Genomic DNA, 13862 nt, shown 5'->3' with positions numbered 1-13862 from the left:
CCATTTTTGGGGCTATCTCGTCTAATCGTTTCGGTGTTGACCCCTCAGCTCCGTGACTCTTGACTATATCGAGGAGCATTGGGGAAGGCCATCCTGTGAACGTAGGCAACCAGCTACGTATGAGCGGAGAGCAGGCGCTGAGTGTTGTCTTATTTTTCATACCAAACCACACTACAGCATGACAAATTCATCATCGTTGTTTTGCTAACAAAACACAAAATTTGTTGTGAAATGTTGGAACACATTTTTCGTTGTCCTTAATTTATCTTGAAACCTGTTGCCATTTTTTTTTCAACCGAGTCTTTTGAGGTATTTACAAAGGAAGAGCTGAAAACTTGGAGGGTCTGCCTTAGGTAGCTCTTATAAAGGTTATAGTCCTCTATGAAGCAGAAGCCACGGTGAGCATTAATGTCCTGCAATTTATTTTATTTCTTCGTTTCCCGTTTTCGTTGAAAATAAAATTCATTGCCCTCCTTTTTTTCTTTTTCCAAATTTTTAGACGTTAATATTGAAAACCTGTACTCATATCATTGATTTTCTTTATTCTGTTTCCCCAGTGTGCGGGAACAGTTTTCTGTTATTTATCAGTTTTATTTACTGGTAGGGCCATGCTCAGATGCAAGTTGCTCTAATTGACTTTTAAAGCAAGCATGGATGAAAAGGGGTCTGGATCCTGTCAGGTAGGTTTATTCCAGTGTATCACTTTGGCTCTATCCATTTCAAAAACTAATTTTCTAAATTAATTTTTTCTATTAGTCGTCCTTTCAAGGGCTTCAGGAGAAAAATGACAAATGGCCAGCCTCGAAAGTAAGTTATGAACGGTAACAATAACTAGACTAATATTTTCACGCGTTGGTGATTTTTTTTCTGATAATTATCTTTACTTCATATATTTCAGCGAAGAAAATCGGATGTGTCTTCCACTTCTCAAGATATGCTTCAAGTGAGTAAAAGTCAATCAATGACTTGTGTTAAGTGAGATTTCTCTGTTTAATTTGTCTCTGTTTTTAGGATCCTCAAGGAGTGCTAGACTGTGAAGGCAATATAGAAGAAAATTTAGAATCAGATCCATTGGTAAGAGAACGTTTTTGCATGTTAGGTATATCAGCTCATTTGATAACAAAATTTCAATGTTATATTTTATTTTTTGCAGACAGTCAATGACTTATTCGATGAACTGCTCCAGAAAATTTTTTCGCATTTCTCTGCTTTGGATCTCTATGGAACTATAGCCAAAGTCTGTGTACGGTGGGAACGAATTGCTAAAGATCCATGTACACTGAATAAGACTCAGCTTTTTCTAGATGACAAAGACCAGACACTCTACATGGAAGTTTTGAAAGAAGCTCCCTGTATTGGGGAAGTGTATATATTACCATCTTATCCACCCGATGCTATGAATTACCTCATTCGAGGACCTACCGTCAGGAAACTTGTAATAATTGCAGAGTCAGAATGGTATCGCAACTGGCCCACCCCAGCAGACTTGATTGCCCTTCTTGCACATAATAAACTCACCCTACAGCATTTAAGTATGCAGGTAGATAGAGAATTAATTCAATCCCATAAGTCCAAGGACTCAACTGATGGGGTCTCTTTCCAATCTCTGATAGCAGGAATGAAGCGCCTTTCCCATCTTCATTTGGTTGGAGAGTATTGGCGAGACTGGGACGAGTGGGATTTGAGTCTGGAGCATCCTCATTTGCGGACTCTGAAGATTGATAGCCTCAGTTTTATTTCTGATGAATGTCCATTTATTCGTGATCTCATAATGTTATGTAAACCTACCTTAAGAGTTCTTTGCTTGCCATGCCAGTTGCCTGACGATGCCAGTTCCTTACTGAATGCTGGTGTTTTCCAGGGATCACTAGTAGAAGAGTTAATGGTCAGCACTGGCTGCCTCAGAGTTGTGTCACAAATGCCCCATCTCAAAATTTTGGCAGTGTCAGACAATGGCAAGGAAGATGGAGATTTGAAATGGTTTAAGCAAACACCGATGCTAAGTGGTGTTTGGAAATTAACTTTACAGAGTCTCATGGAGACAGAAGGCGAAAGGCAGGGATTTGTATGGCATTTGCTTTCGAAATTCAACAATGTACGGGAGTTTTGGGGCCTTGAGTCCTGTATTGAGGAAGAAACTTTTAATATGTTTTTAAGAAACAATGCATTTCTGGCAGAAATGCATTTTTTTGACTTTGCAGGTTTTGATAATCCAAATCAAGTTAAACTGGTTGAAAACTTTCTCCCGAATCTTAGTTTGCTTGACGTGTCCCTTACCCAAGTATCAGAAGAAATGTATTCAACACTTGACAGCTTTAATAAAAGGAAACCAAATCTGAAAATTGTGCTTGGAGATGATTTGGAAACGGAAGTAATACGACCATTTACAGAGGGGTTGTAAGTTAAGGTGGTTGGTTTCCAAGCTTTATTTATTAAATTTGAAAAAGGAAGAAAAGGATGATAAGAATATAACAACATATTAAGAATTTGAGCTTGAGACAATTCAGTGCAATTTTATCTCGTCAAAATGCAAATAACACTGCTGAATGTACTGAACATTCCAAGCACAAATTTTCTGAAGACCTATCAGAAGTGGGAGAGACTAGCATAATGTTTATACTTGCATGTAACATCACAACTTTGTGTACTGATCACAATATCGGTTCCCTTCTCATTGTATTTCTCCTGTCTGCCATTGGCAAAGCACAAGTAAAAGGGAAAAATAAAGGATAAGTTTGTTAACATTCCATGTTTTATTATTTCACACATTGTATGCTGAACTCAAAACGAAGCAAGTTGGTATTGTTTCCCCAAAATCAAGGTTGAACCAATTTATTTAATCGTCAAACTAGTTAGTGTTGGCTGCCACCGCTTCAGGAGCAGGTTCAGTCACCACAGAAGAAGTTTCTTGGGGTTCTTCTTTAGGAGCTACAAATGTTTGCTCAGCCATCCTGAAAGATTTCAACAGTCTAATGTTTATTAAGTCCAAGTGTCAAAATTCAAGGGATTATTATGAATATCAACCATACCTGATACGGGCTTGAGGGATAAGCTTGGCATGAACTCTCCAAACACCGTATTCATTACTCAAGTGCTTCTCAAAAACAACATATTCTAAGACATCTTTGGCTAATACTTCACTTCCATAGAGCAACCTTCCAAATCTGTCATATACTGCGAGACACTGTAGGATGAAAACTCATTAGTTAAGAACGAAAAAGATCAAATGAGTGAACAGTCTCTCTACTTCAGAGTCTTACTTGTTGTGAATGAAATCTCACTGTGATTTGTGCAAACATACTTAGATCTTCATCCAATTTAAAACATCTTACTTGGACAGCCTTAGGTTCTTCCAGCGACTCTAGAAATTTCCAGCGAATGGTACGTTGTGATGCATTCATTAGCATTGCCTTGGAAAGCAATAATTCATTATAGTTTTAACCCAATTTGGTAGGAAAACATTTAAGTAACCTGATTAATGTACACATATACTTACTACTCTTGCATATTCCGTAACATAGTCATTGAGATTTTCCCAGTTGCTCCTCCTAAAAGCAACAATTTTCAATGAAATTTCCACCAAATACACTGGCAAAATGTACTGTTAGCATCTAGTAACTTACTCAGCAAGACACTCATGTGCTTTAATGTAAGTTTCTTGAGCTTCCCCTAAAAATGCTTTCAAATTAAATTCAGTTTCAAATTGTCTTATTTTCCTTACAGCCAATTTATCTTTTCCAAAACTCCCTATATTGTTCCATTTCTTTTTAACTTCCTGGATAAAAAGAGGAATGTCAGTTCCACTTTGTTAGTTTGTAATTTTTATTATGTCAGTAGCTGCATGAGTCATCACCTCAGTTATGGCCAGCCCCTGATTCTCTGGTGGGACAAATTCTTCCGCCAAAGTGGAGGAACCTGTTATAGACATGTCACGTTCTCTCCAAAGCTTTTTTAAATTGGGAATATTTTGAATGAAGCCGTCTCTTATAGCTAACTCAACATTGTTAGTATATTTCATTGGCATTTGTGTAGTAACCTGAAAAAGAGAATCAATGTAACATCACTACTTTATAAAGTTCTCATGATATATCATTAAAATGTTTCTTACTTTTAATCTTCGCAAGTTCTTGAACTTGGGATCCTTGTGCTTGTTGTTAACTACAGTCCTGACTTGTTCATGACTGCCGTAAACAGAGCCCAATGCTCCCCGCTGCTAAAAGAAATTGAAGAAACATCTCTGAATTAAGTGTGTTAATTCTGTAATGGAAACGTGAAGGGAAGGCGTAAAATTTTTCCATCTGAAAGTATTGATAAGACCATAAGCTTTGAAGAAAAGCTTTTCTATCGTTTTTGTTAATTTTTTTTTAAGCCAAATAAACAAGCCGGGCTTTGCTATATTGAGAAAGATTGGTGGTTGGGTAGTACAGACGACTTCGACTTCAGACGACACACTCACCGTGGGCCGTTTCATTAAGCCTGCGACAGCCTGCTGCGACACGAGGCGCAGGGCCATCATTGCAGCGCTATGAAAATTGGATCCAACAAATCTTAGAGCAGACACTCAAGTTTCACGAGTCGCGAAACATCGACGAATTCAGGTGAAAACAGCTGTCCGAACGGGTACCATGCTCTAGGTTAGGTGTTGGGTCGCGACAACAGAAGTTTTGATGGCAGAATTTTTCATATTCTGGGATGAGAACTCTTCTGCTTTTCCTACGCTGCATGCCGGCTAAAAAAAATAGTTCGCCACAGGCACAGATAATTCAGATGAAAACGACATAGTTTCTCGAAAATATTCTTCGTTTTACTTTTTTCACCCTTAATATTTTTCAACAGTTTCAAAGAGATTTAACTGCCTTTTTCGGTACCCCTAAGTTGACACGACCATTTCACTTCTGCTACTCAATACAAATGGTTAAAGTGCATCTCACAACAACAAACACTGATTTTCCAGTGAAACTGCCAAGTATCAGTAACAACCACGGCTTGTCTCATGTGGATTTCACCTAGAAACACTATAGAATATTCCAGTACATGGCTTAATTAAAACATTCGTCTTCGTCCACCACAACTTGACAGATCGCCGGTAGCTCAGAACTACTTTTGGAAAAGTTACAGGGGTAGTACTATAACGTGTTTATATTTGCTGTTCTGTATTATTTTTAGGTGCAGCAAAATTTAAAAGCTACTCTTAGTTATTTCTGTCATCGTCTCTCTTCGTACAAAATCATGGTTGAAAAAATTGACGGCGTACATTTGACAGCTAGCATCGTAGCTTGTTGAACAGCTGTTTTCACCTTTAGTCTGGTGTCTAACCCTATCCATGTCTTTCATTGGAAGGCATGAATATTGAAACCATGATTGTGGACATCTGCTGCTCGTCTTTACTTCAACACTGAAGGACTGGTCTTTGGTCGAGTGGTAAGTATTATTGTCACTAGTCTTGTTTCATCTCCTAGCGTTTGAAGCAAGTGGATGAAAACTGAATCAATGGTGTCTGCTGTTATGATTTTCTTGTGCTTTTCCTTATCAAATAAAATAATTACGATTTGTTTTTCCTTTTTTTTCTTTTTCAGACTAGCATATTCAAAATGACACAGCCAAGGAAATCATGGGCCGATATGAAGCTTGCTGTGAACGAGCTTCGTAATCAACTCTCAGGGTTAGGGGCAACTATTCCCAGCAATATAACATTTCGATCTCTCCCAAATGGGAGGACAAGAGTCTATTTTCTGCCAAACCATATGAACAGTAGTGAAGTGCCTCTTTTATACACGGATATCAGTGCTTCAGACAACTCAAGGTAACAAACTACCCATCTAAATTATTTATGATGCTATTTTTATAAAGTTAAGGAACCTTGAGTATTAACTTGTTTGTCACTTTTAGCAGTGTATCTAAACGTTTACACTGTCCCCATCTGCTGGAACCGAATTTCTCAAACAATGCAACTGCAAGTAAATTATCTCGAGAAGAATTATTGTTGGTTGAGAGGAAACGGCAGTCGCTCTCATGGGGTATTACTAGCTATGAATTACATCCAAGCTCAGGGAAAATCATATTTCCATTAGCAAGCAACTTATTTCAATGTGTGGATACTGGATTTTCTGTAAGTATTTCAGATTGAGTGGTTCACGTCTTAAGGTTTAGAATGGCAAACAAATGTTGTGCTCACTATTCTTTTCTTTTACAGAGCAGTTCATTATACCCCACTGAAATAAGGATGAACCTCCCAGGAGCAAAACTAAATCCCCAAATATGTCCCTCAAATCCAGATCTAGTTGCCTTCATCAACAATCAGGATATTTATGTTACACATACAATAACTGGTAATGTTATTCTCATTTTCAATATTATCCTCCTAACTGCACTGCTGCAGCAGCTTTGAGTAGTTTTATATCTTTTATTTTTTTGTTAACTGGTTCCGTTTCTGTAGGTAATACTCAGCGCCTGACTTTTGCTCATAAAAACACTGGAAATATTGGAGATGACCCTTTGTCCGCTGGTATCCCATCATATGTCATACAGGAAGAGTTTTGTCGTTTTCAAGGGTTTTGGTGGCAAGGAGCAACAAACGGTAATACAATTTTAATCTTAAGTTTGCTATTACATTTATTGGATTTTGTGCCAGATGCTCATTGGTTTTTGTATTGGTTTCAGATGATATTTACCGAATAGCATATGAAGAAGTTGATGAGAGTGAAGTGAAAATCCATGGCTTTCCTTCTTATTTGCAAAACAATGGAGAAGTTGAAGAGTTCAGGTTTGAGTATATTTTTTTTTCATTATTTGCATTAACTAAGATATATGGCTATAGTATAATAATTTTTCTTCTTTGTAGGTTTCCTAGAGCAGGAACACCCAATTCAAGATCAACCTTGAAGCTGGTTGAATTCAAAGTTTCAGGCTCATGTCAAATTATCGACATACGGGAATTAGAAATGGTCACTCCTCTAAGTATCTTATTTCCATGGATGGAGTACCTCGTTAGGGTAGGATGGACCCCAGAGTCAGATTTGTGAGTACAGTACTTTTACATTGACCTCCAATTTAACATCCTAATAAACTCTTCCTATTATCATGTAATTTTCTGTTCAGCATTTGGGCTCAACTACTGGATCGCAAGCAGCAGCATCTTGAATTAGTACTGATATCAGTCGACTACTTTGTAGAGGTTTCTGCACTCGCTGCATCTCCAGCATCTCCAGCATCGTCACCACATTCACCACCTTTATCAAACACATCTCCTAACCATATACACTTTATTCAAAACCACCAAATGGTTCACACAGTATGTAGTCAGGAATCAAAAGTGTGGATAAATGTGAACAACCTAATATACTTCTTCCCAAGAACAGAAGCCAATGAGGTCCAATTTATATGTGTCAGTGAAGAAACAGGGTTCCGGCATCTTTACCTGTACACAGTTCCTTTGGCTGGTGTTCCAAATGGTATTGATGAAGCTCTGGATCCTTCAGGTATGTTTCGAATCCTTTTTTATTTTTTCTTTCTTTCTGAGAAAGCTCATGATGGAAAAGGGTTCTTTAGTATTCAGTTAATAATTTTCTGCTCTGCCTAGGCTATCGTCAGTCAAATGGCTCTAGAGTGGCTCTAACCAGTGGTGATTGGGAAGTGCTTGGCCAACAAATTTGGGTCAATTTGGAGTATGGCATAGTTTATTTTCTGGGTTTACGCGAAGGTCCTTTGGAAAAACACCTGTATGCTGTTTCACTGAGAAATGTGGGTGAAATACGACTTTTAACTAATCCAGGTCACTCCTACAATGTAGATTTCAGTGAGGTAATTAGAAATTTTTAATGATAATTTATTTTAATTCAAACTTTTACATTTCTCATGGTGCTGCCTTTTTCTCCCTAGGATTGTAAGTTTGTAGTTATGTCATACAGTAATATTCAGAAACCACCAGTGTGTGAGGTATTGAAGATCTCCCACTTGAACGGTTCATTAGAAGGAGTTCAGTTAAACTCGGTTGGCTTCTTAGTAGAGCCTAGAAGTAAGTAGCTTCTTCATTACATGTTTTATTTTGTAGTTTTGTACTTACATTTGTAAACAAGTGCTTATCTCTTACTGCTCCCCTTTTCTGTCCAAAAACACCAGTGGCAGAAGGTGAGTTTTACTTTCCTGACTTGCACACTTACAAGATCTCAGAAGGTGTCACCCTTCATGCCATGGTGTTCAAGCCTCACAACCTCCAACCAGGACGAAAGTATCCGACAGTCCTCCATGTCTATGGGGGTCCTGAAGTACAAGTTGTATCAAATACGTTCAAGGTAAAAAGTGACTTACTCTCCACACCACTCTCTCATTTTATGCGCCAGGAATTTAATAAATATCTATTTGTGCTTGTTTTAGGGTATGCGACAGTTGCGATTACACATGTTGGCAGCTCAAGGGTATTGTGTGATTGCTATTGATTCAAGAGGATCTCGCCACCGAGGTTTAAACTTTGAAGGTCATCTGCGAGGCAGAATGGTATGATTTCCTGCTTGTCTATTCTCTGTGACTATGTTGAAACACATTTGTTAAAGTGTACCTTGTTCATTTTCCAACAGGGCACCGTTGAATTGAAAGATCAAGTTGAGGTTCTACAGTGGCTGGCAGACTCTTTAGGATTTATTGATATGAATAGAGTAGCCATCTTAGGCTGGTCCTATGGTGGTTACTTGTCACTTATGGGTCTGGCTCATTACCCACACATTTTCAAGGTATTTTCCTATATTCCTTGTAGTTTCTTTAATACACTCCTTTAACTCCGTTAATGTTGTGTGTAATATTTTCAGATTGCCATTGCTGGTGCCCCAGTAACAAACTGGAAACTGTATGACACTGGATATACCGAGCGTTATATGGATCTTCCAGATGATAATGTTTTAGGCTACAGAAATGGGTCGGTTTTGGAATATGTTAATAAATTCCCTGATGAGTAAGTACCATGACAGTTTCCTTACAGCTAAATTACGGGTGTGAGAATTGCAGTGAAGTTACTAACTTTTCTGCCTATTTCAGAGAGAACAGACTTCTTATCATTCATGGTCTCATTGATGAAAATGTGCATTTTCTGCACACTACCCAACTTATCAACGCCCTTGTGAAAGTAGGCAAGCCCTATCAACTGCAGGTACATTAACGATAACTATCCTTATATATACTTTCAAGCATGATTCAATTTTACAATCTTATACATAAGTTATTTATCTTTCTCAAATTAATTCATTTTATTTTTGTCAGGTTTATCCAAATGAGAGGCACAGTTTAAGGCACATGGATGCTAGCAAACACTATGAAACCTTGCTGCTTTCGTTCTTACAAAATCATTTGTAATGCAATTACATACATACATTTGCCTCTTTTAAAAACATTATGGAACTGTTACTTTGCTTTGATTTCATCATCAAAATTTTCAATAGTGTTACTTGTTATTTCTTTTAACTGATCCAAGGTAAAGGTTTATTCATTCATCTTATCACTTAAGATCGACTCTTGATGTGAATTAATAGTTTGCTATTAGTTTTTGTGCCTGTTGGTTAAGGTGTTTTTGTTGCTGAGTACTTAACTATTGATTCACCTACAAGAGTAGGAAATATCTTTAGTACAAAAATAAAACACTAAATTTGCTTCAGGGCCCTTGATCTTAGTACTCTTTTTCAATCTGTTCCATTTTTCTTGCTTTGTGATTAACAAATTTACTCTGCTACTTTTCCTTTTGCAATGTTTTTCATGCAAGCTTGTTACCATACGGAATCTGATTCATAACTGTTTTACTTTTGTTTTGTCTTTATCAGTCCACATTGCTGTAACTGTTTAATCATGCTTATTAGGGTATTTGTAATAGTGTTAATTTTGATTATTTTTTTTTAAATTCTTGTCATAGGAGTATTGTTGTTGATGTCTTTGTATTTTAAAGCTGCCATCTTTTATTTACCGATGACTGACTAGCTTGTATGTGTCCTCACTGCAGAGCTTTTGTGTATTTTTTACATTAAGTTTTACAGATTTGTCATGTGTAAGAACATTTCTGGTACATGAGAAAGTAGGAGATTTAAAGAAGCCTGTTTATTTATGAGAGTGTCAAAGTACCAGAAAATCGTTTTGGCCAGTTACAAGTTTTGCTGTTCAGTATTTGATATGCTCGATCTCTGGGAAACCCCTACAAATATAGTTCAGCTCATCACATAAGCAGGATACATCTTTGTTTATTGAACAAATATTCTTGTTGCTTATTATCTGTTAACTTTTAAATAGTGAATCTTTATTTTCCCTCCAAATAATCAATCAACATATAACTACTAAGCCCCACCCACTTCCCCCCAAAAAAGCATAAAATAGGAAATCTGAAAAATACCTGTCCTTGTTTCTTTTGGACATAATAATGTTGTATCGCTGTAGGGGTTCTTGAAGGGTAAATTTGAAATCTTTCATAATAATAGAAACATAAAGGGAAACCATTGCTCAACCTATGCAAGTATCAAATTTTCAAAATTGAGAGAAATCATGATGAAGTGGGTATTCAGGATTCCAGGTTTTTATCGAGTGAGAAGTACAGGGTTTCCTTTATTTGATTTGTCACCAACAATGTGTTGCCTGCTGTATACTAGATACATTTTGTAATATTCTGTGATTATTGTTGCCTATGATTTATGTATAGAGAGATAATTACCTGTTAAAATTCGGCATTTGCCCCTTATCAGTCATTTGTTATTGGCCTTGCCCCAATATTTACATGAAGCAGTGGTATCTCTACCAGTTACAGATTCATGAATGTCTTCAAAACCCTATTACAAATCACTTTAGTGGAACTGTCTGGTTTCCCTCTTGGGTGTGTAAAGAATCTTTTGATATTTGGACCATTTTCCTTCTTATTTGTTTAAATTTTGCGGGAAGGACTTCTACACCAGTCTCTGAAATGTTGCTGACTAATATATTATTACTAATGTTATTAAAGAACAAGTGTAACATTCAGACAGTTTTTTGTTATCTTGTGTTGTATTTTCTCTCAGGATTTTGTTTCTACATGTAGTATGTTTCAATGTACTTGGTTCCAATCAGGTCCCAATTTTGTGCCAACAGTGTCTTTATTATTTAGCATTATTGCAGTGTATCCCTTTTCTTTAAAGATGTCACACTTAATGTAATTAATGAGTGACTCAACTCTGTTTTTATGATTTGGTTGAAGAAGATGTCAACAACCCGTACACAAAGGGTCTCTGTGCTCCTTCCACCCAACCCTGTGTGCTGACCTTTGTAGTTCTGGTTAAAGACTGCATATTGCTGAAATTTTAACAGAGATATGAGACTTAATTATTATCTTTTGTATCATAGCTATTCTTGATATGTAAGCTGTGAATTTATGAAAAGAGTTGAATAGACTAAATTAAAATACTATAATGATGTTGCACTTGACACACCATCGTCATCTTAACTCAATTAAAGACAATTTTCCTAGACCTACAACACGCACCACATGGGTACAGACGAACGTATTAAGCATTACTTGCAATATTCAAGGGAACCTCCATCCTGCATGTCCTGCAGTCATACGAGATTAAAAGCTTCAGCGGGAGCCTCTCCTGCATATCCTCACACCTCACACGAGGCTACATGTTCTTCACCACACAACATTTCTCATACTAGTGGCCTGCTTGTTTATATGCCTGTGGGCTTGTGATGGGGCGTGAGTTTAAATCGTGAATTTAGTGTGAAATTTTGTTGCTAGCGATGCAGTCGAGTGTGTACGTGACTGCCTCGGGCCCGGCCCTGTCCCTCTTGCTGTACGAGAACACCAAGATATCTGGGAATCAGGTATGGGACCACCTCAACCGGCTACTCTGCGACGGTGTTCCCCGCCGACAAGTAGCCTTTTTAACCTCGAAACCACTACTTAGTTGTGTCAAGCCAGCTATCAAATTCATCAAGTTTTGATAATCATCCCTGATATATTCTAGTGCATTCTTGAAATCTCCTCCGAGGGATTTTTGCTTCATTGTCTTCTGAGACGGTTGATTGGCTGTTGAGTGGGATCCTCGTTTCAGCTATCAGTTCTAACATTGTCCTATTGTGTCCGTGTCCTTACAGATGGGGTTTCTGCTGGGTGCTGTAGTGAATCGGGTGACTGACACAATAAGTGACTCTCAAATTAGAGATGAGAAAACCGAAACAATTATAAGTAAGTAATTTGATAAGTTTTATGCAAATGAGTTGTTGTTACATTCTACTACATTTTATAATATTTTGTGTTTCAGATATTAGTTCAATTTTGCCCATTTCCAGTTCTTGTAGAGTAATAAATGGGGCAGGAAGAATTGACAGGGAGAAACTGAATGCTTTAGTCAAAACAGAGAAGGTATTGTCTCATTTGTAGTGATAATTGTCTTGCCTGATTTTGTGCTTAAGTTATTGTGACATTTTCAGAATCAGCAGGTCAAAAATGGGAGCCAAAACCATGATATTGTGGGTTGGTACAGCTTTAAGCGGAATGAAGTTTATCAAATGTCAATGAGAGAGCAAGTGATTCATCTCCAGTTAACAGAAATGGCAAAAGACTTCTGCCAAACTAGCACCCCAGAACTGTTCGTTCTATGTCTTCTCTCCAGCAATTTGACATCAAAAGCCACCCATGTATTCAAACATTCCTTCATGCGCTACCTAAGTGAAAAAAGGTAAGTATCTTGAAACGCTGCTTATGTTGGTACATTGCATAATTCATTGCAACAAATATTTCTTGTTCACAGTACTTTCGATCTCATTCCTCTTCAAATTCATAATCTTGGAATGCCCCAATCTACCCAGTATCAGACCACAGCCTGTGTCCCAAGCAGGGAAGCTCTACTGAGTGACATTATGGAGCGTGTCAGGTGATTTAGATTTCATAATCATGTACCTGTCTAGATTTCATAAAGTTGGTGAAGTTTTAATATTGTCCTTTTTAAAATTTCTCTTCAGGCCACAAGGCAGAGACCACATGATGCTACATGTTCAGGCCGAGCTTCAAGTGATACTTAATCAACGAGTTCAACAATTGTCTAGCGCTGAGAATAATCGTATGGCATTGGAAGGTGAAGTTGATCACCTGAAGAAGCAGCTTGAAGCTGTGGAAAGTGAGATCCTAGCCTTTGGTACACCATTAAATTCTATGTGTAAACGTCTTCGAATCAGTTAAAAGGTTACCTTCTCTTTTAGGAAGTCAACAGTTAAAACAAAGAAAGTCTCTGCAAGGCCAAAACAACGGGTCAGATGAACACCATGACCGTCAGAGCAATCATGACAGGTATGTTTAACTGTGGTAGTTCACAATTATTGACTGTTCTCTTTAATAAATTCCTTATAAATCTCATACTTTGTGGATCCATTGCAGGTCTTGTCATAGAAACTCTGTTGGAGATGTGAGCAACAACCACAGCCCTCAAATAATCAAGTCAGAAAGTCCATACAGTTCTGATCGCACTAGTCCTATTTTCGGATATGGTTCTGCTCGACGTTCCGGGCCTAACCGTTCACAGACTCCGGACTTGATGAAAAAAACGTTGCCCTCTTAAAAATTGCTCCTTATTTTATGTGATTAATGTGCCTTAATGTTACCTCTGTTTGTTTTTACTTACTTGTGGAGCATCACTTAAGTTTCCGTTATCTTTGATATTCCTTTGTTTTGTGTTTGACATCATTTTGATTAAAAAAAAGTACGATGTTCAGTTTCCACTTCAAGTTTTATTATTCTTTACATGCTTCCATGCACAACCTAACGCCGCCGGCGTGGGGCCAACTCAAGTTCCTTCGTCGTACGTGAAGAGCGCCACAGCACGTATCTCTCGCCTCGCCAGGTCTCCTTAGAAAGTCCCCGCGAATCT

General features: G+C 37.7%; 4 protein-coding genes across 11 annotated transcripts; 3 read left to right on the top strand and 1 right to left on the bottom strand.

Annotated features, from left to right (window-relative positions):
* The first annotated feature begins 9 nt into the window (after nt 1–9).
* On the top strand, nt 10–2744 carry LOC117640799. 5 transcript variants are annotated; one of them, XM_034377680.1, is made up of 7 exons: nt 10–398; nt 558–680; nt 757–807; nt 899–943; nt 1012–1074; nt 1154–1532; nt 1617–2744. In XM_034377680.1, exons 2-7 carry the CDS (start codon nt 651–653, stop codon nt 2399–2401), a joined length of 1353 nt encoding a protein of 450 aa, XP_034233571.1. In that variant the 5' UTR covers nt 10–398; nt 558–650; the 3' UTR covers nt 2402–2744. The 5 variants fall into 5 exon arrangements, with proteins under 5 accessions (XP_034233571.1, XP_034233570.1, XP_034233569.1 ...); XM_034377679.1 differs by having other exon boundaries at nt 1614–2744; XM_034377678.1 differs by having other exon boundaries at nt 10–309; nt 1154–2744.
* Nucleotides 2735–4699, bottom strand: LOC117640803 (probable 39S ribosomal protein L45, mitochondrial). Of its 2 annotated transcripts, none has more exons than XM_034377684.1 (8): nt 4457–4699; nt 4109–4213; nt 3854–4036; nt 3624–3775; nt 3497–3548; nt 3261–3410; nt 3030–3184; nt 2735–2951 (listed from the first exon to the last, which is right to left on the bottom strand). In XM_034377684.1, the coding sequence occupies exons 1-8, from the start codon at nt 4514–4516 to the stop codon at nt 2849–2851; spliced, it is 960 nt and encodes a 319-aa protein (XP_034233575.1). In that variant the 5' UTR covers nt 4517–4699; the 3' UTR covers nt 2735–2848. The 2 variants fall into 2 exon arrangements, with proteins under 2 accessions (XP_034233575.1, XP_034233576.1); XM_034377685.1 differs by having other exon boundaries at nt 4109–4210.
* A 213-nt stretch (nt 4700–4912) lies between these two features.
* Nucleotides 4913–11440, top strand: LOC117640794 (dipeptidyl peptidase 9). 3 transcript variants are annotated; one of them, XM_034377661.1, is made up of 17 exons: nt 4913–5086; nt 5167–5421; nt 5577–5803; nt 5890–6109; nt 6194–6329; nt 6437–6577; nt 6661–6763; nt 6842–7018; nt 7099–7478; nt 7580–7800; nt 7879–8014; nt 8119–8291; nt 8374–8493; nt 8574–8726; nt 8802–8944; nt 9028–9139; nt 9250–11440. In XM_034377661.1, exons 3-17 carry the CDS (start codon nt 5592–5594, stop codon nt 9340–9342), a joined length of 2520 nt encoding a protein of 839 aa, XP_034233552.1. In that variant the 5' UTR covers nt 4913–5086; nt 5167–5421; nt 5577–5591; the 3' UTR covers nt 9343–11440. The 3 variants fall into 3 exon arrangements, with proteins under 3 accessions (XP_034233552.1, XP_034233553.1, XP_034233551.1); XM_034377662.1 differs by lacking the exon at nt 4913–5086 and having other exon boundaries at nt 5113–5421; nt 5893–6109; XM_034377660.1 differs by lacking the exon at nt 4913–5086 and having other exon boundaries at nt 5114–5421.
* A 187-nt stretch (nt 11441–11627) lies between these two features.
* LOC117640802 (BRISC complex subunit FAM175B-like) lies at nt 11628–13713 on the top strand. The gene is made up of 8 exons (XM_034377683.1): nt 11628–11820; nt 12094–12184; nt 12261–12361; nt 12430–12677; nt 12750–12872; nt 12961–13115; nt 13198–13285; nt 13373–13713. Exons 1-8 carry the CDS (start codon nt 11737–11739, stop codon nt 13551–13553), a joined length of 1071 nt encoding a protein of 356 aa, XP_034233574.1. The 5' UTR covers nt 11628–11736; the 3' UTR covers nt 13554–13713.
* The last annotated feature ends 149 nt before the right edge of the window (nt 13714–13862 follow it).

Source organism: Thrips palmi, unplaced genomic scaffold (assembly GCF_012932325.1).
Source record: "Thrips palmi isolate BJ-2018 unplaced genomic scaffold, TpBJ-2018v1 HiC_scaffold_15, whole genome shotgun sequence".
Lineage (NCBI taxonomy): Eukaryota > Metazoa > Arthropoda > Insecta > Thysanoptera > Thripidae > Thrips > Thrips palmi.
Note: the sequence above shows the minus strand (reverse complement) of the source record. Positions and strands in the feature narration are given on the sequence as shown.

Bases quoted from the DNA above. Each gene is read 5' to 3' on its own strand.
- LOC117640802 (XM_034377683.1), top strand. From the start codon at position 11,737: ATGCAGTCGAGTGTGTACGTGACTGCCTCGGGCCCGGCCCTGTCCCTC. The intron at 12,362-12,429 runs GTATTGTCTCAT...TGACATTTTCAG, and splicing joins CTTTAGTCAAAACAGAGAAG to AATCAGCAGGTCAAAAATGG. The intron at 13,116-13,197 runs GTGAGATCCTAG...CTTCTCTTTTAG, and splicing joins GCAGCTTGAAGCTGTGGAAA to GAAGTCAACAGTTAAAACAA.
- LOC117640799 (XM_034377678.1), top strand. From the start codon at position 651: ATGGATGAAAAGGGGTCTGGATCCTGTCAG. The intron at 681-756 runs GTAGGTTTATTC...TTTTTCTATTAG, and splicing joins AGGGGTCTGGATCCTGTCAG to TCGTCCTTTCAAGGGCTTCA. The intron at 808-898 runs GTAAGTTATGAA...CATATATTTCAG, and splicing joins ACAAATGGCCAGCCTCGAAA to CGAAGAAAATCGGATGTGTC.
- LOC117640803 (XM_034377684.1), bottom strand. From the start codon at position 4,516: ATGATGGCCCTGCGCCTCGTGTCGCAGCAGGCTGTCGCAGGCTTAATG. The intron at 3,776-3,853 runs GTGATGACTCAT...CTTTTTATCCAG, and splicing joins AGGGGCTGGCCATAACTGAG to GAAGTTAAAAAGAAATGGAA. The intron at 2,952-3,029 runs GTATGGTTGATA...GAAATCTTTCAG, and splicing joins ATCCCTCAAGCCCGTATCAG to GATGGCTGAGCAAACATTTG.
- LOC117640794 (XM_034377661.1), top strand. From the start codon at position 5,592: ATGACACAGCCAAGGAAATCATGGGCCGATATGAAGCTTGCTGTGAAC. The intron at 7,801-7,878 runs GTAATTAGAAAT...TTTTCTCCCTAG, and splicing joins ACAATGTAGATTTCAGTGAG to GATTGTAAGTTTGTAGTTAT. The intron at 8,945-9,027 runs GTAAGTACCATG...TGCCTATTTCAG, and splicing joins GTTAATAAATTCCCTGATGA to AGAGAACAGACTTCTTATCA.